Source organism: Esox lucius, chromosome 4, assembly GCF_011004845.1.
Source record: "Esox lucius isolate fEsoLuc1 chromosome 4, fEsoLuc1.pri, whole genome shotgun sequence".
In the NCBI taxonomy this organism is placed as follows: Eukaryota; Metazoa; Chordata; class Actinopteri; order Esociformes; family Esocidae; genus Esox; species Esox lucius.
This window is the reverse complement of record NC_047572.1, coordinates 17,393,575-17,420,481: the sequence shown is the minus strand read 5'-3', so window position 1 is coordinate 17,420,481 and position 26,907 is coordinate 17,393,575. Positions and strand designations below refer to the sequence as shown.

At 42.3% G+C, this 26,907-nt stretch overlaps 3 protein-coding genes across 7 annotated transcripts in view; 2 read left to right on the top strand and 1 right to left on the bottom strand.

The window, feature by feature from the left end:
- psd2 (pleckstrin and Sec7 domain containing 2) overlaps positions 1-1,635 on the top strand; it is a 31,391-nt gene extending 29,756 nt beyond the window's left edge. For both annotated transcript variants that reach the window (XM_020046034.2, XM_010898401.4), the window contains one exon: positions 1-1,635. This exon is cut by the window's left edge and continues 820 nt beyond it. The gene's annotated coding sequence lies outside the window, so the exon portion shown is untranslated.
- A 349-nt stretch (positions 1,636-1,984) lies between these two features.
- On the bottom strand, positions 1,985-7,696 carry purab (purine-rich element binding protein Ab). Of its 2 annotated transcripts, none has more exons than XM_020046035.2 (2): positions 6,573-7,696; positions 1,985-5,263 (listed from the first exon to the last, which is right to left on the bottom strand). In XM_020046035.2, the coding sequence occupies exon 1, from the start codon at positions 7,608-7,610 to the stop codon at positions 6,768-6,770; it is 843 nt and encodes a 280-aa protein (XP_019901594.2). In that variant the 5' UTR covers positions 7,611-7,696; the 3' UTR covers positions 1,985-5,263; positions 6,573-6,767. The 2 variants fall into 2 exon arrangements, with proteins under 2 accessions (XP_019901594.2, XP_010896700.2); XM_010898398.4 differs by having other exon boundaries at positions 1,985-4,495.
- Positions 7,697-8,907: 1,211 nt separating this feature from the next.
- nrg2b (neuregulin 2b) overlaps positions 8,908-26,907 on the top strand; it is a 39,360-nt gene continuing 21,360 nt past the window's right edge. For 2 of the 3 annotated variants that reach the window (XM_020046124.3, XM_020046125.3), the window contains exons 1-4: positions 8,908-10,268; positions 23,748-23,910; positions 25,462-25,607; positions 25,958-26,078. In XM_020046124.3, coding sequence (XP_019901683.1) covers positions 9,860-10,268; positions 23,748-23,910; positions 25,462-25,607; positions 25,958-26,078 — 839 coding nt within the window. In that variant the 5' untranslated portion in view covers positions 8,908-9,859. The remainder of the gene's footprint in view (positions 10,269-23,747; positions 23,911-25,461; positions 25,608-25,957; positions 26,079-26,907) is intronic. The other variant, XM_020046126.3, reaches the window with a different exon arrangement.

Genomic DNA, 26,907 nt, shown 5'->3' with positions numbered 1-26,907 from the left:
AGGGAAGTGAATCAAAGCACTGTGCCATGTTTTATAGCTCCGAGGTCCGATTAGTGTGTCTGGATCTATGTGCTGCTTCTACTCAGTAATGATGTGGTAGTGGGGGCAGAAAGATGGGATACAAATGTGGTGGATGTTGAAGATGCGTATGTGTGTGCGTGATGAGGTGTGCGTGATGAGGTGTGTGTGTGTGTGTGTGTATGTGTGTGGGAGACTGCGTGTGGCTTGGTTTGTTTGCGTCCATGTGTGTGTATGTACAGTACCAGTCAAATGTTTGGGCACGCTTTTGATGGGTACTGTTTATGTTTGGAGAGGGAGTACCAGAGGATCTGGGGTTCTGGTAACGGTGTGGCATCTGTGTTGGTATGCTTTGATGGAAGTAGAGAAGACATCTCTCCCTGAGTGGGATCTGGCTCATCTTCCTATCATCATCTTCAGATTCCAGTCAAAGAGAGAGCAGCAGGACTGCCAGGCCAAGCAGCAGAGGGCATAGTGATGGAGCGTTGCGGTACAGGACAGGGAAAACAGCCCACTGGGGGGTGTAGGCGGCAGCCATGGAACACATCTTCAAATGGGAAACCAGAGAAGACACAAAGGACTCTATTCAACCCCAGTGGTGGATGTTCAGCATCACGGCGTGATGGAAATGTAAAGGCCATATTTCCGCTGTAGTGGAGTCTCTATTTAAGATGAACACTGCGTATGTTGGCTCACTAAGAAATGTGCATCACGCAGTCCGCGGTACTTAATTCCTTAGTTGCAAATTGAATAGAGCCCAGACACTGCTGTCTTTCTCCCGGAAGGACTATGGGAAGTGAAGGACCATGGGAAGTGAAGGGGGAGGAGGGTAACTGTGCTGCTGGACTCCATTGATCTTCATCAAACGTTGAAACTCTATTCCCCCTCCCCTCCCGTCTACTTGTCAGATGGGACAGTATTCCTTGACCTTTTTAACACAGAAGTGGTACAGAATATTGGCATGTGCAGATTAGACAGGGACTATATAGATGCTGTGTTTTTCTATTCCACATTGATGAGACTGGATTCCAGATCTGTAGTTCTGATGACTGAAGGAGAATTTAGAATCGGAACTGCCATTTTATACATTATTAATAACAACTTTCTTACTCTGTCCGGAGACTGATCTTGTCACTTTGGCTGTTGTGCTAAATAACCATTGTTTTCCCAATGTTTTAGGGTAGAGCAGTGCTGTTGTTATATATGACTCTGTGAAGACTTTTTACTTTGCTGGTCCTGTTAAAATGGGTTTTATTTAAACAAAGGAAACTAAGGCACTTTGTTGTCATAAAAATATTTCACATTTTTTTGGACAGGATGTCATACAGTGTAAACTAAAGGGCGTCTATACTGGTTATTATAGTCAGTGCTTCATAAAATCACCTTTTATATACAATAGAAATTGGTGGTGATGTTTTTATTATCAATTCGCTTTCTATGGAGATGTTACCGCTGCACAATGTTTTTATGAGAAAAATGTTATACATATGAGAAAATAACAATGTGGAAAATGTTATGCATATGAGAAAATAACAACGTGGAAAATGTTATGCATATGAGAAAATAACAATGTGGAAAATGTTATGCATATGAGAAAATAACAATGTGGAAAATGTCTCTGAGTTTGAGTTTTTTTTTGCTATGATTAGAAAAATTCAGATTTGCCTGCATATCTGTAATATATTCTAGTCAATGCCACATACACTGTTCTTTCATCAGAACCTGCCAAAATATTGGCTGTCAACAACCGGCGCTCAATATAAGTGAATGGACATTAACAACGTTTAACGTTTTCAGCACCTTGGACAGTGCTTAACGTCTCTTCTGGCAAACTTTGCGTTTCACCTGCACATTAAGCTTTGGTTTGTTGGCGCCACTGACAGTAATTCTAAATTGCAGTAATTTTGACCAATATAATATTTATTTTTGGTGGAGCTTTAAGTTAGACACTTCGTGGAGACACAAGAACATGAGGAATGACTTTATTGCAATTAGTCATTTTCAGACGACAAAGGCTTTCCAACATTAAAACAACAACATACAAAACAGCACACGTTTTGCCATCAACGGAAATTTAATAAGGTAGTGAAAGTACATAAACAAAGTAATGAAGTACAGTAAGATGCAAGTTGTGATGATCAAATGTAGGATGAGCCGATATTTCTAAGCCAAATTAAGCACCATCGTCATATAATCAGGAAAGGCCATAATTCAGTAGAAACTACTCTACAATGTATGGGAGAAGTTAAACATGGTACATGTGGATTGTTATCACAGTTTTCAGACATTTTACCAACTAAAAAATAACAATATTGGTGTAGCACTACTTTATCATGCATTTTACTTTAGTAAACCTTCTTAAACACAGACAAAATATACTTCAATAAGTAGAACTCCATATATCTATGTCCAGCCTGGAAAGTAATGTATACTCTTTGAATGTGAGATCCCTATCAAAAATAATATGCAGATCTTTTATTTTCTTAATATATCTAAAGTGCAAGTATGTATCCATTTTTATTCAATGCTTTCTGTAAGTATAAAATACAAAGGAAAAAAAAACTGCAATATGCTTTTCCTGTTTATGGTATATTTTTTTCTGAAAGGAGCATCATATATAACAAACCATATATACACACACACACACGCACACACACTCTCACACACAAACACACACCACAGATAAAATATTTTGAAAGGTACAACATATCATACAGGGTTGATAAAGGGGTAGATAGACCACATGGTGACATGGGATATGTTTGTTGTGCATTGACCTACAACCTCCTCATTGACTTTACAAAACACTTCTCACAGTGTCTTCTCCCTGTACATAACAGTAACCTATACAGTCTGCATATATGAACTCTGCGTTTGTATGTGCAAAACATAATGTGTTCTGAGCTAATGATGGTCAAAATGACTGTTGGCTTCACAAAAGGTTGTGATTGGCCTCGCTCCTCATTATAGACTGTTTGAGTGTGATTGGTTGAATATTGAAGGACCTGCAAAAAGTTATAGCGGCATAATAACAAATGGTTTCAGTTGATCTGAAGGAAAAAAAACGCTTGAACAGCTTGGTAGAATGAAAGTTAGAATCTGTTTTGGAATTCTAGTGGGAGGGATTCTAGAGGACCTCCTTAGATATTGGCTAGGAACATGGAGTTCCCAGGGTACTGGTAGAGTCTGCAAAACCCATGGTCATGCAGCGGTTGTTAAGATCACTGGTCAGAGAATACACATTCCCACTGTTAATTAAGTACTAGTACAAGTAAGAACAAAGCACCTCTAATAATTAATACATTTAAAGACATCTCTCTGATTCAAACCGCACAAGCACCATCACTACCACCATCACCCATGTTATATTGAACCATGCTGTTGCACAGTTTCCATCAACACACTGCAGATTTTGATTCTGGGACAAAAACACCTGACCTCCATTTTGTGCCTCATTGATTAACTGTGCAATGTGAGCAACATGGCGAAGTCATCCACTTAGGACTGTGGCAGTTGGTTCTGACCAAACACTTTTTTATAATAGGCAGTGTTCTAGAATCTAGTACACATAACCACTCTTCTCCGGAATAAGAACGGACCAAGTAGCACCTTTTAAATTGACAAAAATAAGAACTTTTGCTTTGCTTTTGTTTTTTTCTCACACACTTGCGTTTTACAGAGCGAGAGATACAAACGTGAAGTGCAAACTTAATGAGTAGCTTCTTCAGGATTGGCCAGTGAGAGTGGCAGAAATGCGTATTGAGTTTCCTGTCTTTATATGTCATATTCAAGACCTGATTCATGTCAGCCCTGTACTGTGTAGAAAGAGCACTGGATTTTTCACAGCGATAGTACAGGTGTGACAGGAGTTCTGATCTCAAATGTGTTCTATATGTGTGGGGCAGAATGCAGCAGGTAAACTGTCCTCGGTGAAGATAGAGGCTCTGTGACACTAGGGCAGTGGCAGGGAATATCATATTCCGAAGGTGGGAGACTAATAGTAGGATGCCTATAAAGATCCCCACATATCTCCGTCCTTCTTTAATACACTTCTAACTCCAACAGTCTGGTGGAATTATAGCACACCTATCTACAACTGCTCCTCCTGACTTGAAAATCGTGCCAGCCTTAGGGCAGCGCGGCACAGGGCAGTAGGTTACTGTCTGTTGAGCTAATCTGAGCACCTCACTGATGCACTAAATCCGCCTGGTTGTCGGACGGTTAACCTAGTGGACTGATTGTTCATCGACGCTTAAAGAAATTGAAGCTCTATGGCATTTTATTTACTGTCGGAGTGGTGACTGGTAACTGGCAGAATGGTTGAGTAGTATCTGAACTTTCCACTTCCATAGACTACACCAGGATGGAAGGAGAAAGGTTTTGTAAAAATTACTCAACGTCTACAAATCGATGACAGAGTAGGTTGCCCTGATGATTTGTGAAGGGGGAAGTAGCGGGAGATGTCACTGTAGTGATTCTGTGGAAAGAGGAACACCAGAAATGTGTCTACACTCACCGAAAAACATTGTAGTTACCAGATAAGAAAGTTATGGAAAATCCTACTTGTGCTGACAGAAGACTTCACATTTCATTAATAATTCAGAATTCAGTCTCATGCTTTTCTTTTTTGTCTATACAACATACAATATGCAACGTGCAATATTGCACACTATAATGTAATGTCGTCACTGTCATCATCCCGTGTAGGCGAAGACTGCTGCTCAGACAACATAACTTGGAGAGTAACTTTGAGAAATAAAATAATGCAAAGTGACAAATTAGACCGATAAGCCCGATCTAAGTTTCATAATATTGGGGCTTTAGCACCATAGATAGATACTGCCTTGGCCTTTAGCCTACATCCAGATGACCTCAGATGGGGCTCTCAGGGCATCCATCTTCTCATCCCCATCCACTGACAATGTAAACATCCCAGTTACAAACCATCTGTTTTGACATGGTGCAAGAGGTGGACAGACTCAACCCCACATCTCTGGGCCCAGTTTTTCGAAAGTTATCCGGATTTCACCAATCAGACAGGATTGAATGCGTATAAATATGACCGAGTCCCTATTCAACTTAATTACTCTTCCATTCAACACATTCTATTTAAATTAATTTAATGCTATCTGATAGACGAAATCCAGATCAATAACCACAGAAGATCTGGGTCCCGATGACTATCCATGCTCACATTAGAAGTGCTGCTGCTGCTGTTATAGAGGACATGATCTGACGGCCTCGTCTGTGGAGCAAGACAGACAACAGCATGGAAAGGAGCCTCTAGTTTGGCTCGTTAGTGTTAACCAACAGGCCCATAGGCACCACTGTGGCCTAGCCACACAGCAGTACAGTACTCACAAATTAAAACATACAGGAGTCGAGAGAGATATCATTAACATCGACCACAATGTGAAGCACGTAAACGAGTGGAGTGTAAGGCTGGGATTCATTCAAACCCACCATAGCAATGTTCACGCAGTGTCTTTAGTTACAATATTCCTCCCTTGTCCACACACATCTAATTCTGAACCGTGCACCTATATGTTTCTTTACGAAGACCAGTCTGTGATTTAATTTAACCACTGAAAAAAGAGCTACTGTGTTAATACTGCAATGCGGGTTTGATTGAATTTAGCCCCTAAAAGGCACCAGGTTGTTCTGACGTCAGAGAGGATGCGCCCTTGCGGCTCAGCAAGGATGTAGCCGCGCACTGATGCGTCTTTTTACGCGCGCTCTTATCACTGGTTGAGCGTCTAGTTTTTTTTGCACCCCCCACCCCCACCCCACACCCCCCCTCGCAAAAAAGAAAACTCGCCCACAGAAAACGTGGGCATCTTAGGATTTAAATACAGCTGATTCACAAAATCATAATTAGTATTTTTAAGTTAGCACTTTTTTAATCTAACCATTGATCCAAATTTGAATGGACATGGTGCAAAAGGGTTTATATTCAATAGTAAAGTTAATTTTATCCCGTTTAGGCCTATATAGAAGCGCAAAAATATTTAGACTCTCCTCATTTATAAAGATTCCATAATGTGTGACATGATAGAAAGGCTTTTTTTCGCAAAATGTTCGATCCAATAATACACTACTACTTCTTTAAATGTCTTTATACGAGATATAGACCTAAGCATAGGCAGATGTGTCTTTTTTCAGCCTGTGCGTTGCGTTCTGCAGCAGGCCTAGGCTATAGCCAACACATTAATGGATAGCGCTTTCATTTTTATTTCCTGCGTACCTTTTAGTAATAAACTATATCTTCCTTCAGATTTTGGTTTGGTAACGTAATTTATAATATATATATATATAAATTCTCTTGTGCTGATGTCAAATGTTGGTTTACAATGGAGATCGTCGTAATTTCCATGTGGGTTTATACCCGGCTTTCCTTTTTTTCTGTTTGCACTTTGAAAACATTTTCGAAACAGCTAGGACATGTGCAAAATTCGTTTGTTAGAGAAATAAACACTAATTTCATTGTCATTTAAATCAAGTAGGAAACAGTTCATATTTTACAGTTCAAACTGTTATTGATAGCAGCGGCTTACTGTTAAAATGGTTGGTAAGTGGGTGACATCCAGGTATGAGTGACGAAATAGTACTGCCAGTCTTTGAAGGTTGTGTGTGGGATGATTCCCTTGGAATTCTCTCTTTATTTTACAGTAAAAGTCTGATTATAAAGTTTGTGTTGTTTGTTGTTAGCCCATTTGGGCCTATCTATTTCTGCTCTAGCCGGTAATCCATCAATCATCGTCCCCGTCGTCACCATGTTGGCCCTCTGGTAGGAGTTCAGAGGCCCGTTTCTCTCTACTCCGTTCCTGGATCTTTCTCATCTCCTCTGTATATTTACAGAACGTGTTGCCGAATTTGGACCACACTTTGCACGGAACCGTAATGGAGTTTCGGTAGGTAGGCTTCACCTCGCTGACCCGCATGAACACCCCGTACTTGTTGGAACCCACGTCGAAGAAAAAACGCTTGTTGTCAACAGTTAACGATGTGCCTTCAGGCAATTCGGCCGGATCCTCGTCCACACCGTAATCATCGATGAGTTTGGCCAAAGCGTCGCGAAACTCGATAAGTCCCTGTGCTGGAAGTGCGATGGTCTGGCCTTGTGCGCTTCCCAATCCGGGCCCCCGATTAACGGTCTGACGGATCCTGAGGAACCGCCCCCTCTGGTTCTCTTTCAGATCCATGTAATATTTGCGATTCTCTCGTACTAGAAATTCGCTCTTGAGGGCCCTCCGGGGTTCATCTTGCACCATGTCAGGGTTGCTTGGGCCCAGCTGAGCGTAATGTTCGATGAAGTCTCCGAGATAGTCGCGGAATTCCACTGCCACTGACATAGATAGAGTAAGGCGGCTCTTATTTCCCCCAGCTCCGACCTCGGCTATCTTTAGGAAGCGGCCTTTCGCATTTTGCTTCACGTCAAGGTAGAAGCGCTTATTCTGGATGTCGACTCGCTTCGATGCGAGCTCCTCGGTGTCGTGTTGCAGTCTTGCCGCGGCGCCCATCGCGCCCGGAGGCAGCAAGCCGGGGCCTGTGGCCAGTCCTCCCTGGTCACTACCACTGTCTCTGTCCGCCATGATGCTGCCTCCCTGCTTACCTTCCACCGTCTCCCTCAGCCTGCTGCAACCTCGACTGCCCGTCAACCACTCCACCGATATCGCGAGAGCGCTACGTTTTATAAAGAAAAAGGATGAAAAATGAAAGTACTGTAGTTCATGTTACATACTGTAGTTCTGGAGAGGAATGTTCAAGACATTCAAGTTTGCGCCTAGCTATGCAGATGCGTTAAATTCATTGCCAAATAAATTGAAGCTCCAAAAAATCTGATGATGCAACGCATTATTACAAAGTCCCTTATTTTCACTTTCTAATAACATAACATCATAAAACTGCACACAAATCCACTCTTATTTTCAATGGTTTCCTGTCATTAGAGAAACAATTGTTTTTCCTTCGTCTAGTGCACACATTATTCTTATTTGAAATGAAATACTAAAGTATTAGATGATGCACAGTAAACACTGGATTGAAGTAATTCTCTTAATCACGTGCGAATTTAAATTTATTACATCATACTATGAACGCATAAGGCATCAATCATATTCTAACTGATACAAGTTTATTTGTATTTTTATATCTCTTGACTAATATGTTTGGATTGTTGAATGAGTGCTATAACGGTGGATCAAAATGTATCATTAAAAAGTAGGCTAAATATAATTTAATGGGAATAACTAAAACAATTATTAGTCTTTAATGTTACTTCTGAGGCCCTATTGTTTTAGAAATCATCCTGTGTTTAGTTCTTTGCAGGTGTCTGAAATCAACAGCTTTCTATCGCCGTTTCAGCACCAAGGATAGTGCACGTTCTCACGACCTCTGAGCAAGGACAGCTAGCTAGCGCTCTGAAAGGGCAAGCCGGGGAATATTGAATAAATGAAGTGATTGATTGATTGACTGATTGATTGGAGGGACTGGTAAAGGGAGGAGAATAACGTCTGTGCCACTAAAATGCTATGTATAAGCCTGCTTGATTTAAGGCAGAAAACAGCACATATTAAATGCATCCACATTTCCCATTAAAAGCAGGCTATCTATCTGGTACACGTGGTTTCATCATTACTCCAATGCTTGTTATCGATATTCTCACATGCAGTCACACGCTAAGGCCACCCGCAGGCACATTCATTATCGCTGGGTGCAAAAATCTCCATCTCTGAATGGACATGCCCACAAGACCGGGTGCCTTAATAGGTGTAGCCGCTGTTTGGCATCGTTCCGTGGGGGTTGCCTGTTTGGCGCTTGTTGCATAGTTAACAGTGGTTGGGCCAGATTGGACAAGGAGAGACCTTTGCAACTAACAGGTTGCCGGGCTATAGGCTACTGGAGCCATTGAGATATTTTCGCAGCGTTAGTCATCGCACTAGCCGCAGTGTAGCCGAGTCCGTCTACTATACGTCCTCTTTGAATTGCCAGCTCTGTGGTTCAGTAAGCACGTTTTTAGCCGTTGGATTTGGTTAATCCCTTATTTTTAAACCGAATCACCACAGATACATTTTTGCTGCTGCTATCATGGTCGCCCGTGGTTTTGACTCCAGGCGGGTTTTCTGAGGGTATTGGGCACGCGGCTCCGGTCATTAGTTTGTTTGCGCAGGAAGTGGCAGCCGACGCCAGTGGCCGGGCAGGTGATGTTTGCTCACGTCAGCCGCTCGCGTTTGAGGGGTGCAGGGGACGCGGCTGGAGGGAGCGCGCTGTTGCATCGCCTAACCGGATAACCAGATAACCGCTATCTTCTGTCGTCTCCGTTATACAGAAAAGGAATCCGAGTGTACCATTTCTGGAGGTGGAACAAAAACCCCGACCGTTTGTGTGTCTGTCTGTGCATATTAGTGTTTTTTTGTGCGCGGAATCTAAAATTCGTTTTCCGTTAGTCTATAGAAAGGCAATGCGCCCACCCATGCGATGACATTTGTTGGAGAGAGAGGATAGACTATATTGGCTTCATGCAGAAACTCTGGTTTCGAGTAGAGAGTAATTTACGTGTCTTGCTTTGCGTTTCAGGAGAAAAAAATTGTGTTGAAGGAGAATGCAGCAACCACATTTTTAACCATGCAGAACCGGGCCGTTTCCGGTTCTTAGGCTGGTGTGTCCCCATCTGAAACCGTATGGGGAAAGCGGCAGACACAGATGGCATGGACACTTACGCAAGGTCTGCCGCTCTGCCCTGCTATCGGAGCATATTCGCAGTCTCCCACTTCAACCCCGCTCCGTCATCCGCGCCCCTCAGCCGCCCCAGCACTGCAGCAACGGAGCCACGGCCGACGGCATGAGGCTTGATCCGGTGCATTTCTCCATGCTGGTCATTGGGGTCTCCTTCGCCTGTTACGCCCCGAGTCTCAATTCCCTCCAAGACCAGGCGTACCGATCTGCCGTGGTCATCGAGGGCGAGGTGCGCTCTTCGCCTGAAAACGTCTCTCGGGAGCCGTACAGTGTGAATGTCAAAGTGCTGGACGTGTGGCCCGTGAACAGCGGCGGGCTCGAGCGGGAGCAGCTCGTGACCGTCGGGGACTTCGGTTCCGAGGCCCCGTGCACCACTGTTGAGGAGAACCACAGATATATATTTTTCATGGACCCAACAGGCGAACCTTTAGTATTCAAGGCATCGTTTGCTCCACTGGACGCGAGCGGAACCGACCTGAAGAAGGATGTGGAGAGCGTCTTGTGCGAGGACTGCGGTAAGTTTAGGCTTTTATTGGGCGCTTTAGGGCCGCAAGCAAATGTTCCGGTCATATAAGGAGTCTCCAGTCTCCCAGTGAGTGCTTATCGGTGATGATCGACATGGTTCAGTTTTCCACGCTCTGGTGACACATAACCAATACGGTGTATTTTATTTCCAGGAAATTAGACTATGCATGGATTTGTGAGACAGATACAATATACTGGTGAAGTGAGATAAAATTGATTTGATATGGACAATCCATCAATATTAAAATAACGTATAGGCCTAATCTATAGCTGGCATGTTGGTAAGATATTGGCTTTCTAGTAGAAATATTGAACATGGATGCTGTACAAAAGCCTGAATGTTGACAGGTAAGGACTTCCAAAGTGTGTGTGTGTGTGTGTGTGTATGCGTATGCGTGCTTGCCAGCATGCACGTGCCTGTGTGTCAGATATCCCATGTCTGACAATGAGAAGAAAGACGGAGGACAGAAAGAGAGAAAGATAGCAAGATAGAGAGAAAATAGGGCGTGAATCAGAGAAAATATGACACAGTTTCATATCAAATGCCCATCAGTTCATTCAGATGTCAGTTTGTGGAGACTGAGAACATGTGACAGGAAATAGGGAGACCAATCAGCTAGTCCTAACCAGTCAGTGCTGGTGGATCTGGGGGTGGATATTTGGTCCTTTTCAGCCCTTCACTAAATATCAGAGGCTTGACAGCATTTCAGCACCATAGACAGCCCATATTCTCTGACCTCTCTATCTATCTATCCATTCTCACTTGACTCTACTTGTAGTCATGCATGAGAAGAGGAAGACAGCAGCCCATTGTCTCTGTCAACCATCACTTACATTCTCAACTTATTTCTGGATTTGTCCAAATAGTCTGGTGAACAGAAGCATTGACTAAAATGTAAATGTAAGTCTTCCCTGATCTTATCTTTAACAAGGTGTACTAGATATGATCTGGGGGCATAGGTATTAACCGTCTCATAGTGTGATTTATGATCAGTTTAGCTTTTTAGTTCCCAACAAATAAAATGACAGGGACTGGGAAGGCCTGATCCTAAATAATGGATGCTTTTCTTTGATGTTTAAACAGAAGAGGTTTCATTAGCACCATGGAAAGCACACATCCACTAACCCCTGAATAGGATCCGATAAGACAGTGAGCTGAAGCTTTCCTCAACTCATTCTCCTTGGCCCCTGATCATGACAACTAATCTCAAAACCTTTGATGGGATGCATTTGAGATCTTTTCAGTACTTTCACCTGTCCTATCAGGGATCATCACAGACAGTAGATAAACAGGAGGCTAGAAGGAACAGGCTCTGTGGTCTGTCTGTACCATTTCCTGTCTGTCTATATGGCTGTACCATTTCTTGTGTGTCTGTCTGACCGTCAGTCTGACTATTTATATGTATGGGTGTACCATTTCCTGTCTGTCTGCCTGTCCGTCTATCTATCAGTCTGTCTGTCTTCCTGTCTGCCTGTCTGTCTGTCTGTAGAAGTGTTATAGTTGTAATTCAGCTTCTTAGCAGAGAGCAGCTTAGTGTAAAATATGCTTGCAGGGATCATGACTGTTCAGGTCATCAGGTAGTTATACTGACATCACAGACACAACTTCCTTGAATTAACAGTGATGTAGACAGGCATACAGACAGACAGACAGGCACACAGACAGACAGGCAAGCAGGCCGGAATACTCTACTCGCCCCTGGAACATCATTGTGTAAAGTTCCACGTGAACTTAGAGGCAGGCTCTGAGTATTTACTGTCTTAAATATCCTGTCTCTCTCTCCTGTCCCTGTTTCCCTGTACTTGTTGTCTGTCTATGGGAGCAGCATTATGCCTCAGTAACTGCCTCATGCAAGTACACACACACACACACACACCACTGAACTACTGCTGCTCTGCTGCAAATGCCTCAGCATGCTGTCTTTAGCTGAGAGATCTGGGGCTTGTATAAATTATGCACAGTGAAAAACAGAAGGCTGAGGTTTGTGTGTGTGTGTGTGTGTGTTTATGTGTGTGTGTGTGTTTGTGTGTGTCCTTCAATTGGCAGGATGTGTAGACCAGGGTTGTGGTGATTTGTGGCCTAGAGACGTAAAACTGATCTGCTGTGCCTTGAGTTAGTGTCTCTGTGCACGTGACAGATGCTTGTGTGTGTGTGTAGATTTTAATTAAATAAGTTATAATATCTTAATATATAATTGTTCCATGTGACTTGAGATCTTCATGTACAGTAGCTGGGGTTATATTTAAACCATAGTTGTCTGAACATGGTTCTCTCATCAGCCACATGCTACCCCACAACAGTACCTTTGTGTCATACAAGTAGGCTGTACTATTACTGTGTGTGTGTGTGTGTGTGCGTGTGTGTGCGTGTGTAGACCCCATTCCATACCAAAACGTGAGTCTCTGAATAACATGAAGGCACTCATCCTTGCCTGTCCTTCACAAACAAACTGGACAAATCAGGTTTTTCTGTAAGCCCCTAAGAAAAGTAGATGGCTGCATTTATAAATAACAGGAAGCTTCGTTTTCCACTCCTCCTCCATGCAGAACATCCACCTCACCTTCAAAGTTGGTTACCACTCCCCTTTTCTCTCTCTCTGTCTCTCTTCCTTTCTCCCTGTTTCTATGTTTCTCTTTTTTTTCAGTCCATTCTTTATACCCTATCACTTCCTTTCTCTTAAGCCAATTACATGTAAGTGACTTCATTCAGATAGAGAGTTAGATTACACATTGTCCAAGTATACATAGAACAACAGTGGTCGATCTCCGTCTCCTGTCTCTCTACTGTCTCCGTGAGGACGTGTGGGAAATTCCTTCTTCTTTTTTTTAAACTGTCTTCGTCTCCACAGAAGATGTATGGAATCAATGCCTCGCTCCTCTAATCAGTGGAATACTGTCTGCGCTGCAGGTTTAGAAGGTTCAGATCCCTGCAGTGAGAAGTCTGTGAGTGTGAAATGAGAGGAAAGATGTGAAAGCGAGGAGGGGAGGTGAGAGGGGGGATGGAAGGGGCAACCAGGGAAAGGTGACACAGGAGGTGAGGTGTGGATTTTAGAGAGAGAAAGAAATGGATGGATGGATGGGTGAAGGAGGAGAGGTGGTTGCGGGGGGTACTGGGGCTTGAACACGACTCGGGAACACTGTCGGGGGGAGGTTGGGTGGGGGTGTGGGGTGGGGGGGGGGTAGAGAAGGGAGAGAGAATAGCTTTTCCCCCACTGCTCTGCCCGCAAGCGCTTCATCAACTATTCATCAGTAACTCTGCTCATCCTCTCTCTGTTTCTGTCTCCCCCTCTCGCTCTGTCTTTCTCCCTGTCTCCCCCTCTCACTCGCTCTGTCTTTCTCCCTGTCTCCCCCTCTCGCTCTATCTGTCTTTCTCTCAGTCTTCCCACCTCACTCTCTCACTCTATCTGTCGTTCTCTCCATCACCGTTTCTACCGCCTCATCCTCCAATTTCTACCTATCTTCTTTCCCCTCACTCTTAAACATGCAATAATTCACTTTCACACACATTCTCACTTCCTTTTTCTCCATCGTTCATCCCCGTCTCTCTCACCGACACACACACACACACACACAATCAATCTCCTGCGTTTCTCTATTCCTGTATCCCCGTCTCACCTCTCCCTTCTTTCCAAGTCTCAGTACTCTCTCTCTTCCTCCACTCTCAGCTTCCTCACTCCCACACGCTTGCTGTTCTTTTTCTCACACAACTTACTTTACATATTAGGAGGAAAGAGGGAACTGGTCTTGGACACTGGCCCTATCCCTGTAGGCTTGCAGTATTAGTATGCCTGTGTCCCCCTTGACCCAGGCTCTCCGTCAGCCTACATTGTGTCCCTGTTTGTAGGCCTACATGTATGCATTGAGCGTCTGAAAGAAATACACCATCAAATGGATGAATAGAAAGACGAGAGACTGACGTGATCTCTGGGGTCACAGAGACAGGCTGAGGGAGATAAGGAGAACATATCAAAGAGCAACATAGACTTTATGGCATTCTTCCAACACACAGCCTATGTCTTTTTTCTCATACTAACACACTCTTGTACAGGCGTCCATCCACTCATGTCGACTCCTGTCTGTACAGAGGTGAGTTCTATTATGGGCTCCAGATCTACAGGCCTATTCTGCCAGTGTATCATTCAAGAGCAGGACCGCAAATGCGCATCTCTCTCCCCTCCCTCCCTCTCTCTCTCGCTCCCCTCCCTCTCTCTCTGTCTTTCTCTCTGGTTTCCATGGTGACAGCTGTGCGCTGCAGAAATCACACCGATCTGAGGCTGAGATAGAAGTGCTTCTCTCTTTCATACATGAACACACAAACACACACACACACACACACACACAGAAACATACGCAGAAGGCACACCTGACATATGTTCACACATTCACCACACACACACACACACACACACACACACACACAGACCGCAACAGCATTGTGTTCCACCCCGGGCATGTAGATGTTAGGAATATCAACCTCACACCCCCTGTATTTATATCCTGCCTCCATGTGTTGATGTGTTGCTCCACACCATGTGTTGGCTCGATCACACACGCCCTTCTGTCAACAGCAATGGATCTGGCTTCCATATCACCCTCCGTTAGTGAATCACACTTAGCAAAACATCAGATCAATTTTGTTGACGCCTTTCTCTGGGGGGGGGGGGGGGGGGGGGGGAGTGGAGGGGTGGGAGCGTCAGCTGACCTTGAGAAAAGGACCCCTTGATGGAAGCCTGTGAGTGCTGGTCACGCCTGATTGGCCAGCGGAGGGCCAGTCACGCGCAATTGGTCAGACTGTGTTGTATTCCGTCTGGGCCCTGCCCCAGTGTTTTAACAGCGGAATCCTCAGATCCCTCAGTGATACAAAAGGCTTGGCTCAGCAAGATTGGCATCACATGCACACACACACACACACACACTCAATGTGTATAACAATATCCTAACAGTAATTAATTTGTATGTAATATCCTAGAGGTGGTAAACCTGCCTGCAGTGTGTGTATTGGGTATGGTGTTGATGTATGTAATATGTCTGTGTCTATGTCAACGTGCATAATATGTCTGTGTCTGTTTCATAAGTGTTTGCCAGTCTGTGTATTTTGTGTGTCAGTGTGTGTAATATGGGTCAGAGTGTTTGATATGTATGTGTCGGCGTGAGTAATATGTTTGCTAGGGTGTAACATGTCAGCGAATGTAATATGTTTGGATCTGTATATAATAAGTTTGTGTCTCTGCATTGTGTGTGGTTCTGTATATAATGTGTATTTCATTGTGTTTCAGTGTAATATGTTTGTGCCAGTGTGTAATATGCTTGTGCCAGTGTGTAATATGTTTGTGTCAGTGTGTTATACGTCTGTGTCAATGTATGTGTCTGAGTGTAATAAATAAAATTACTGTAGCCAAACACAACATTTAGTTGTTTATCAGTTTCTTATATGACTCTCAAAGAATTTCAGCCTACTCATTCTTGTGGAACTGCTTAATCTCAGCCACATTTGTAGGTTTATGAGTATGAACTGTTCGTGTCAGGTCCTGCCATAACCTCTCAGTTACAGTAGGTTTAAGCCTGGTCATTGGCTAGCCCATTTCAAAACATTTCAGCAATTCTGATGTAGACTTCTGTGTTTCTGATTATTATCTAACTTTATGAGCCAGGTACACTTAACATCAGCTCAACAGGTATCACCAGACATTGAAGTTTTATGCTTTTTATGCTTTTATTGATATAGAAAGTTGGAAAGATAGCACGTGCACTGAAATAGCACTAGCACTCTCTCCTTGTTATTTCACTGCTGTCCTATCCAGTAAAGCATAGAACGTCGTATTTGGTTTCGGTATGGCGTAAAGGGTCATGTTGGTCATGCTTTGATAAAATATACCTGGAAACACCTGTTAAGAGTGTCAGTACTTTCTATCAATCATGTTTCTAGTAGATGCTTTGAAATTCACCCATAAATGTTGCTGAGCAGCTCTGTCTGGAAAAGTGGGCCAAAATTCCTATAGAGTTTAATGAGAGACTGAACAACAACTCAAGGAAGAGTCTGGTGTCAGTCCTTGCAGCTAAAGGTGTCCACTCAGTTGCTGATTGTATGGAGGAGTATACATCCACAGGGGGGCATTATGTGTTAAGGAACATCACCCAAAGAACACCATACCCACACTGAAGCATGGTGGTGGCAACATCATGCTTTGGGGCTGTTTTTCTTCAGCTGGAACCGGGGCCTTAGTCAGGATGGAGGGAATTATGAACAGTTTCAAATACCAGGTAATTTTGGCACAAAACCTTCAGGCGTCCATTAGAAAGCAGAAGATGAAGAGGATGTTCAACTTTCAGCATGACAACGATTCAAAGCACACATCCAAATCCACAAAAGCAGGGCTTCACCAAAAGAAGATTAACATTTTGGAATGGCCCAGCCAGAGTCCGGACCTGAATCCAATTGAACATCAGTGGGATGATCTGAAGAGGGCTGTGCACAGGAGATGCAATCTGACAGATTTGGAGCACTTGTGCAAAGAAGAGTGGGAAAATATTGCCGTTGGGGCGTTGGGGCGAGGTTAAGTTTAGGGTTAGGTGTTAGTGCTAGATTACGTTTTTCTAATAAAGGTTAGGTTATTGAGGTTAAGGTTAGGGTTAAGACTAGGTTAAGGGTTTGGGTAGGGTTAGGTTTAGGATTGGGGGATACAGAATTGACTTCTGGTTTCAGCAATTATAGAAAAACAAATGTTTGTATGTGTGTGTAATTTTCAGGATCTAAATTTCCAGAAATTACATGAAAACTTTAAACATGGGGTATTCCGGATTGGCTTTTCAAAATGATTTTTTACATCAGTGGTTTAGTGTTAAGGTTAGTGCTAGGGTTAGAAGGAAAGTCTAGGGTGAAGGTGGGGGTTAACATTGGGGTTAGGGTGAAGGTGGGGGTTAACATTGGGGTTAGGGTGAAGGTGGGGGTTAACATTGGGGTTAGGGTGAAGGTGGGGGTTAACATTGGGGTTAGGGTGAAGGTGGAGGTTAACATTGGGGTTAGGGTGAAGGTGGAGGTTAACATTGGGGTTAGGGTGAAGGTGGAGGTTAACATTGGGGTTAGGGTGAAGGTGGAGGTTAACATTGGGGTTAGGGTGAAGGTGGGGGTTAACATTGGGGTTAGGGTGAAGGTTAACATTGGGGTTAGGGTGAAGGTGGAGGTTAACATTGGGGTTAGGGTGAAGGTGGGGGTTAACATTGGGGTTAGGGTGAAGGTTAACATTGGGGTTAGGGTGAAGGTGGGGGTTAACATTGGGGTTAGGGTGAAGGTGGGGGTTAACATTGGGGTTAGGGTGAAGGTGGAGGTTAACATTGGGGTTAGGGTGAAGGTGGGGGTTAACATTAGAGTTAGGGTGAAGGTAAATAAAATGTCCTAAAAAGTAAAGAAAACATGGTGTCTGTGTACATGCCGGCTTATGTACCTGCATACGCATGTGTATGAATGCCACCATCTGTGTGTGTGTATATATGCTCATGTGTGTATGTCGGTGCGGAGTTATGCAAGCTGTTGGCATGCTTGTATTAATATTGTGCTCCACTGCTATAGCTTAATGTCAGTATTGCAGCAGGTTAGAGTGTTTGAGGAGAAAAGAGCCAGTGTCTCCGGAGACTCAAATTGGACCAGTTTATGGCAGAGCAAGCCTGCAAAACGCAGCATTCCATGTCAAAAGTCTGCTGCAGAACTTTCTGGAAAGACCAGGGCCTTTACCCATAGAGAGTATCAGAGGAGAAAATTGGTCCTAAGTGCCGTAACTGGAGATCCAACTCTTATGGTTTAAAATGAAAGCTATTCATAAAGCTTCTTTAGTCAAAAGAATTATTTCAAGTCACCAAGTATTTAAAAAGACTAATCTCAAGGATTTCAGACAGCTCAGGAAGTGTCCTGACAGGTTATCAGCAATCAGCAGGTGTTTTGCTAATAGACAAAAAGGTTTCTGCACCAGACAGGAAAAGGATTAAGAGACATTAAAGGTTTTGATCTTTCTATATGATCATTTAATAAATATTCTAAACCTACATCCAACAATAGACCTCATGTGCTTCTGATAAAGTTTTCACATGATATGCCAAGATACATATCACCAGTTTAAATAAATAATCATAGCAATCTTGCAATTAATCAACTTACTGTAGCATACATTATTTAATTTATGTTATAAGAGCACAATCTTAAAGAAATTAGAAAAGAGAGCTGTTTTTAGATTTTTGTTTTAAAAGGCTAAACTCCCCACATATAATGCCAGAAGGATTAAGAATAGGCAAGGATTAAGAATGTGTCTAGAGTAGTTTACTTGTTTTGTATAGGCTAAGTAATTATCTTGTTTGTATGGGATGAGTATTTTTTTTGTTTTGCATCCTTGACCTTTTCTCCTTATCAAATTTATTTAAGCAATTGCAAATGTATGTTTGTACCTATTCAGCAATATGAACAATGATAACTAGAATGTTTTGAAATGTTTATGCTACAAAATTGTTGCCATACCCTTTCTGATAAACGTTTGTTGCAAAATGAGTGGTGCGCTTGTTGATGTTCTATGGACGTCCTCACTATATTTCCTATTCAATATCAAAATTATTACTAGTTGAAATGAACTTTCATGACGTGATTTAACTTTTAGCTCAGTGTCTATCTGTACGTTTGTCTTAACATCAACCAAAAACGTACATGGAGCTGCAATATAGTTTTTTTAACAGCATTTAACAGGATTCCTTGGACATTTTTGAAATTTTCAGTGTATTTCCTGTTGTATACTTTAGTTTTTATACAAAGTTCCTCTCTATCTTTTTTTAATGACACAAAGGAACATGAGAAATAATATAACTGACTTTTCAGTTCTCAGTCCAATGTTTGTGTCACATATCTGCTTTGTAACAGTGTTTTGAACAGAAAAGTAGGCAGTTGTTAATCTGGGGGTTCACTATACTGTTGTATCGGTGTGCACAATTGTGAAATTCACCAACGTCACAAAAGGTATACGTATTCATTTTTCCTGTTAATAACGTCCTGTTTATTAAAGTATAGCTATATATCTAGCTGGCTAATGTTACTCAATAACCCATGCTATGGTAAGTACTAGTAATAGCAAAATGTCACTGTATGGCTTTTATCAGCCAGTAATAGGCCTACTAGTATCTACTTACTACTTGGAAAAGTCATAAGAATTGAGCAATTGCTAGTGAGACTGAAGATGAACTTTACACTGCCAAAGCTATGTCACTGAAGATTAACTTTACACTGCCAAAGCTATTTCATTTCATGGCACAACAACGTACATTTTTCTTTAATTTGTGAATGACATACAATGATAGAATAACTATCAATATACACTCACCTAAAGGATTATTAGGAACACCATACTAATACTGTGTTTGACCCCCTTTCGCCTTCAGCACTGCCTTAATTCTACGTGGCATTGATTCAACAAGGTGCTGAAAGCATTCTTTAGAAATGTTGGCCCATATTGATAGGATAGCATCTTGCAGTTGATGGAGATTTGTGGGATGCATATCCAGGGCATGAAGCTCCCGTTCCACCACATCCCAAAGATGCTCTATTGGGTTGAGGATCTGGTGACTGTGGGGGCCATTTCAGTACAGTGAACTCATTGTCATGTTCAAGAAACCAATTTGAAATGATTCAAGCTTTGTGACATGGTCAGAAACAATTATCCTGCTGGAAGTAGCCATCAGAGGATGGGTACATGGTGGTCATAAAGGGATGGACATGGTCAGAAACAATGCTCAGGTAGGCCGTGGCATTTAAAAGATGCCCAATTGGCACTAAGGGGCCTAAAGTGTGCCAAGAAAACATCCCCCACACCATTACACCACCACCACCAGCCTGCACAGTGGTAACAAGGCATGATGGATCCATGTTCTCATTCTGCTTACGCCAAATTCTGACTCTACCATCTGAATGTCTCAACAGAAATCGAGACTCATCAGACCAGGCAACATTCTTCCAGTCTTCAACTGTCCAATTTTGGTGCGCTTGTGCAAATTGTAGCCTCTTTTCCCTATTTGTAGTGGAGATGAGTGGTCCCCGGTGGGGTCTTATGCTGTTGTAGGCCATCCGCCTCAAGGTTGTGCGTGTTGTGGCTTCACAAATGCTTTGCTGCATACCTCGGTTGTAACAAGTGGTTATTTCAGTCAAAGTTGCTCTTCTATCAGCTTGAATCAGTCGGCCCATTCTCCTCTGACCTCTAGCATCAACAAGGCATTTTCGCCCACAGGACTGCCGCATACTGGATGTTTTTCCCTTTTCACACCATTCTTTGTAAACCCTAGAAATGGTTACGCGTGAAAATCCCAGTAACTGAGCAGATTGTGAAATACTCAGACCGGCCCGTGTGGCACCAACAACCATGCCACGCTCAAAATTGCTTAAATCACCTTTCTTTCCCATTCTGACATTCAGTTTGGAGTTCAGGAGATTGTCTTGACCAGGACCACACCCCTAATTGCATTGAAGCAACTGCCATGTGATTGGTTGATTAGATAATTGCATTAGTGAGAAATTGAAGCCAGTGACGTTTTTGTCAAACCTGAACAAAACCTAATGCATACTTTGTTCTGTCAGGATTCAAACCCAGGTCGCCCACATGAGAGGCCGTGTCTTTAACCACAACACAACAGAGCTATATAATTTTGTCACGTATTAACATCATGCCAAGTTTGAATATTTTGTTAGACACCATTAAGCATTGTGTTAAACTGAGTAACATTTCTTATTAAGTTTCCCTCCACCACAAATAGCATCTGAACTGTATGGCTTTTGCCACTGGCCGTTTTAACTGCTTATTAGCCATTCGTGAATGAAATTGATACAATAAGTATCAATATGGTCAAGTGACTTTTTCGTCAAGTGAAAAGACAAGAGATTCGTGTAAACAGCAAAGTTTTTGTCTATCCGGAACATATCCTAATGCATAATTTGAAAATCCACCAGAAATATTTGCAATATAACAGTAAATATTTTAACCGTTTCATTTTAGGCTTCCTATAATGTAGATACTGAACGTTTTTCTCTGTCTTGAACAAATCCTCTTTTGCCACTGGCCATTTTAACAGCTTATTAGCCATTCATGAATGATATTGATACAGTAACTATCAATATAGGTGACGATAACTGACTTTTTCGTCAAGTGAAAAGATGAGAGAATCATATAACCAGCAAGGTTTTTGTCTATCCTGAACAAATCCTACTGCATAATTTGAAAATACACCAGAACTGTTGTATTTTAGGCTTCCTGTAACATAGCTATTGAAGGTAGTAGCCAGCAAATTTTTGTCTGTCCTGAACAAATCCTAAGGCATAATTTGTTTTGACTGTAACAGGTGTCGAACACAGGACCTGTTATTCATGTCTCTAACCATTACACTATTTAACAAGGGGTCAGTCAGTCAGTCAGTCAGAGAGAGAGACATTTGCTCTTCTAGGCCGGCTTCGCTTATGTGGTCCGGCAAAAAAAAGGCAAGAATATGAGGAGATTTTAGTAATCTTAAAAGTAGGGATTTAGAAGTTCTGGGAAAATGGACAGCGACTCTGCCATCACAGCTTCAAGAGGTAGCCGTTTTCATCGCTGAGGTACCAGAGCTGTAACTTGGCTGAGTGGTTGTTGCCTTCCCATAGGTGTAGGAAGTCCAAAAGACAACATGTGGCAGAACAAAGAGCTTGGGTAGGGATAGAAGGATTTTTCTGAAGGTAAGAAGGGACAAGTCCTGTTGCTGCTCAATAGACAAGTACCATGGTCTTGTAGTGGATGTAAGTTTCGACTGGAAGCCAGTGGAGTGTGCAGTGTAGGAAGGTAGCATGTGCAACCGGACAGCAGCAATGAGGTAGACATGTGTATGTAACAACTGTAAAAATGCAAGTATGATGGCAATTCTAAATTTGCAATGAGGTAAATTGAATGTGCAAGGTGCATGTGCAACTGAAATGCAGGGATAGCAGCAATGAGGTTCCCAAGGTAGACACGTACCGGTAACAACTGAAAACGTCCATTATCAGACTTTGTGATAGCAGCAGTTCACAGGTTATGTTGGCTTTTTGGTAAAATAGTCAGTACTTAAAATAGATACTAAAGGTACTAGGTAGAAGCACATTACATGAGTAGGTTTATGGCAGGTGCCACAAATTGCAACACATAACACAGGTTAGCGTTGCTCTGACAGTCGGGCTAGGGCTCCAGTGTTACTCTGACAGTCGGGCTAGGTGTCCAGTGTTACTCTGACAGTCGGGCTAGGTGTCCAGTGTTACTCTGACATTCGGGCTAGGGCTCCAGTGTTACTCTGACAGTCAGGCTAGGTGTCCAGTGTTACTCTGACAGTCAGGCTAGGTGTCCAGTGTTACTCTGACCGTCAGGCTAGGTGTCCAGTGTTACTCTGACAGTCGGGCTAGGGCTCCAGTGTTACTCTGACAGTCGGGCTAGGTGTCCAGTGTTATTCTCTCTGACAGTCAGTCTAGGTGTCCAGTGTTACTCAGACAGTCAGGCTAGCTGTACTTACATGTAATATTTGATGCAGTGCTTTATTTTCACCTTTTCTTACAGTGTGCACGAAATAGGATATTACCTACTATTTGAAACCCAGAGAACACAGCTGTGTAGATTACATAAACCCTGTCATTAACAGGTTCCAATAGGCACCGCAAATGATAGCCTTTTGGTAAAAAAAAGAAATGTTATAAATAAATAGTTTGACTTTGTAGGTGGACATTTTGTATAATACTGAGAAATCTCCTTCCAGTGTAAAAATCCATGCAAACAAAAATAGACATTTTTAGTGAGACGTATGAATTGGTCTGAAGCCAAAACATTATTATATACTTATTACACTGACTTACTATACTGGTATTTTGTACGCATGTGTAGACCGGTTTCTTAGGATTCAACCCTTCTTAAAAAGCCAGATGAATTCTCTTCAGAGGAACAATTGGCAGTAACCTTAGATATAAACCTGTTGTAAATGTGAACTCTAGTTTTAGTGTCACCAAAAGTGCCCTAGCTAGCTGAAGCCCAGTTGACTGCAATAGCAGTCAACATTGTCCCTAGCGGTCAGTTTCCATGACATATATTGACATTTGGGGGATCTGAATATGTATCCCCAATGTTAAAGTCCATCACTGGGGATCCCTCTGACTTTGCGTTGCAATATTTCAACAACTAGAAACTGTGCTCAAGTAATATTAGAAGCTATATTTAAAACATTAGATACTGTGCTTAGCCACAATTTAAAGTTTGCTAAAGGTAAGCAGGGGCTCACATCAACTTAAATTATTTAAAATGACAATTTCATTTGTATGATATTTCATAAGCACAATCCGAAAAGGAGGCCCCACGTCATTCAGCTGATTAACCAATTAATTATTTTAGACTTGTTTGTAGCATTTCCCTGTATGTTTCTTTCTCTTTCTAACCATCCCTTTCTTTCTCTCTCTCTCTCACCAGCTGCAGCCCCTAAGTTGCGGCTGATGCGGGGACAGTCTCTGATGGAGGGGGACAGGCTGTATCTAAAGTGTGAGGCATCTGGAAATCCCAGCCCATCCTTCAGATGGTACAAAGACGGTCGTGAGCTCCAGAGAGGAAAAGATGTGAAAATCAAGACCAATAAGTGAGTCTCAGAGACCTGACAACCCCAAGTCATATATTCCTTTCACACAGGATTTGCAGTATGTTTCTTGAAAAATAATTTGGCAAGGTTTATGTGGTCCCCTTTTATACGGACAAATGTATATCCCATTCTGGTCTGCATGCACATTTTATAGAGTCATTGCTGTAGGTTGCTGAGTTCTGAAAAGTGGGAGGGGTTTACCACATCCAGAATATAAATGTAAATTAGTGGTGTGGCTGTTTCCAAAGGTTTATAATAACCAGGGGTTAAATTGGGCAGGGGCCAGCAGGAGCTAAGCTCCAGCACATATTGTCCAAGTGAGACCTAGTGGGAGCTGAGCTCCCATACTTCCACTGGCCAGCAATTTAAATACAACTGGAAAGTAGAGACTCTCTCAAAAAAAGATATCCCTGTTTGGAGTAGTGGTTAGCATGCTTGACTTAGAAGCCAAACATCACAGATTTGAGACATGGCCTGCTAAATGCCACTGCACATACATTTTTTTTAATTGAAAATATATTTAATACGTATTTTCTAATACATTTTCAAATGCATCTGCAACATTTTTTATTTTATATGCATGTGTTAATACATTTGTAAATGTATTCTAAATGTATTAATTACATTTCCTTTAATGGATTAATTGGCCAGTTTTTGTTATTTTTAAATACAGGTCTGGAAAAAGTTAAGAGACCAGTGCACCTTTTTCTTTCCTTTCCAAAAAAGTTGAAAACGAAGGTTTGGAGTGATGAACAGAAGCATTCAATTTGCAGTGGTCTCTTAATTTTAACCATTCCGTTCCTCACTCCAAACCTTCCTTTTCAACTTTTTTGGAAAGGAAAGAAAAAGGTGCACTGGTCTCTTAATTTTTTCGGAGCTGTATATCCGAAATGTTTTGAAAAATATATTTAAATTTATTTATTTTCCATATGGGAAATCACCATTTAACCCCTCATAATACCTATTGTACATAGATTGCTATTTTAGAGCAAGCATGATGAAAATATAGCATACTCTTATAGCGTTAAGCATATTTGCTAATAGCTAGCTACTCCCTAACATAATCTGGCTGGCTAAAGGATTTCGGAATTTTGAGCTGGGCATAGTCTGTCCATTGAACTAATGTTGTCTTGTAGGGTAACTAACATTTCTGGCTAGCTAGTATGCTAGCTAACATTAGTTGGCTAGCTAATGGGTGTGAATTTAGCATGCATTATTTCACAGTTTGATGTTATTAATATAGATATTATATAGCTTGCTATGCTTTTTGGAAGCAAGCATGGGGAATATTTTGTCAAATCTGAAAGAGTGCAGCATGAAAATGCTCTCTTTGCATTGTGCTATCTATTATACTTAGCCAGATGCATAAATAATAAAAATCATCACTAAATTGGTTGCCAAAAAAAAAATAGCGGCTTTGTTGACAACATGCTGGATACCTTTCAGAAACTCTGCAGGCATGGTAATTTTCTGAGGTTTAAAACTACTGTTTGACTGAAATGAATCACTCTCTTAATTTCTCACTTTCTCTCCTCTTCCCATCTTCTGAAGGAAAAACTCCAAGGTCCAGATAAACCGAGCAAGACTGGAGGATTCTGGCAACTACACCTGTGTAGTGGAGAACATGCTAGGCCAGGAGAACGCAACAAGCAGCATCAGCGTGCAGAGCCGTGAGTCCACACCGTCCTCTCTCTACAGTATGACATTCTTTTGTATTCTCTATCTACGATATGACATTCTTTTGTATTCCATGACATTCACGCTCACTGCACCTATTTTGGTAACTACCAAAGACTGCTGTCCTTGACAACCACCATGCTATTTCTCTTCTTTAACAACTCCGACACTCTGTCTCTCTTCCTTAGTTACCACCATATCCAATCTTTTTTTAAATCCACCATGACTACGTTCTTTTCCTTTCTACATTAGGAACCATTAACACCCTTTTCCATAGTCACCACTATGCTTTCCTTCTCTTGGTTTGTTACTGCCACACGCCAACTCTCTTCTCTAACTCCTACTCTTGCTCTCTCTCTCTTCTTTGTAGTGATCACTACTCTCTCACCTGGTTTGAGTCACGCACGGCGCTGCAACGATTCCGAGAAGTCGTACTGCGTTAACGGTGGAGACTGTTATTTCATACGCGGCATAAACCAGCTGTCATGCAAGTAAGTGTGTGGCCCTGTCCTCCTGCTGTGTCTCTTTGGCTGTGCGGCTTCAGTGTTCCGCTATGTGTTGTTCACCCTGTGTTTTACCCTGTCAACCCAACGTCCGTGTTCTTCCGTACGCCCCAGAATGCACAATGGAATCACACTGGAAATGAAGCTACCAAGGATTAGTCTGGGTGTGGCAGTAACATGCTTCCTTTTGGATTTGAAATCACTCTTCTCTCTTCGCCCCTTGGTTACTAGTGCTCTGTAAACAGTCTTCCAGTTGCTCTGGCTCTGCATCACTCTTTGCCACTCACCCCTGTCTTTTCCTCTCCATCGCTCACTTTCCCTCTCAATCATTTTCTTTGCCTCTTTAACGATTCTGCTCTTTCTCTAATATCTCTCCAGTTCATTCTTAGACCATTGCCTAAATTACTTCATGCCGTTACATGATGTTTGAAAAAATATGAAAAAGGCATTCACCGGAACAACCATTTTGACAAGGTAATGGGGTGAAATGCATTTCAAGCCAGACACTATGCCTAGTTATATTTTTCTTAGGTGAACAAGGCCCCAACGACAGACAGAGACAAAGACGATATCTAGTAATACCTTGTCCCCTTTCCCACTGTGTCAGACAGGTTAACAAAAGCCCAGTAAAGCCTCATGAGCCTGTCTAGCTGGCTGATACCCTAACTTCCAAAGAATAATGTACTCTGCCAAAAGGTGGTCGTCCGACACCATTCATGGTTGTGTATCCAACGATGTTGCCGGTAAATTAGGAGTGGTAGACATTCCTTCCTAATGGTGAGTTGTGTGTCTGAGTTATCTGGCTAGGGACATATTT

Coding starts and splice junctions, on each gene's coding strand:
- purab (XM_020046035.2), bottom strand. CDS start 7,610: ATGGCGGACAGAGACAGTGGTAGTGACCAGGGAGGACTGGCCACAGGC.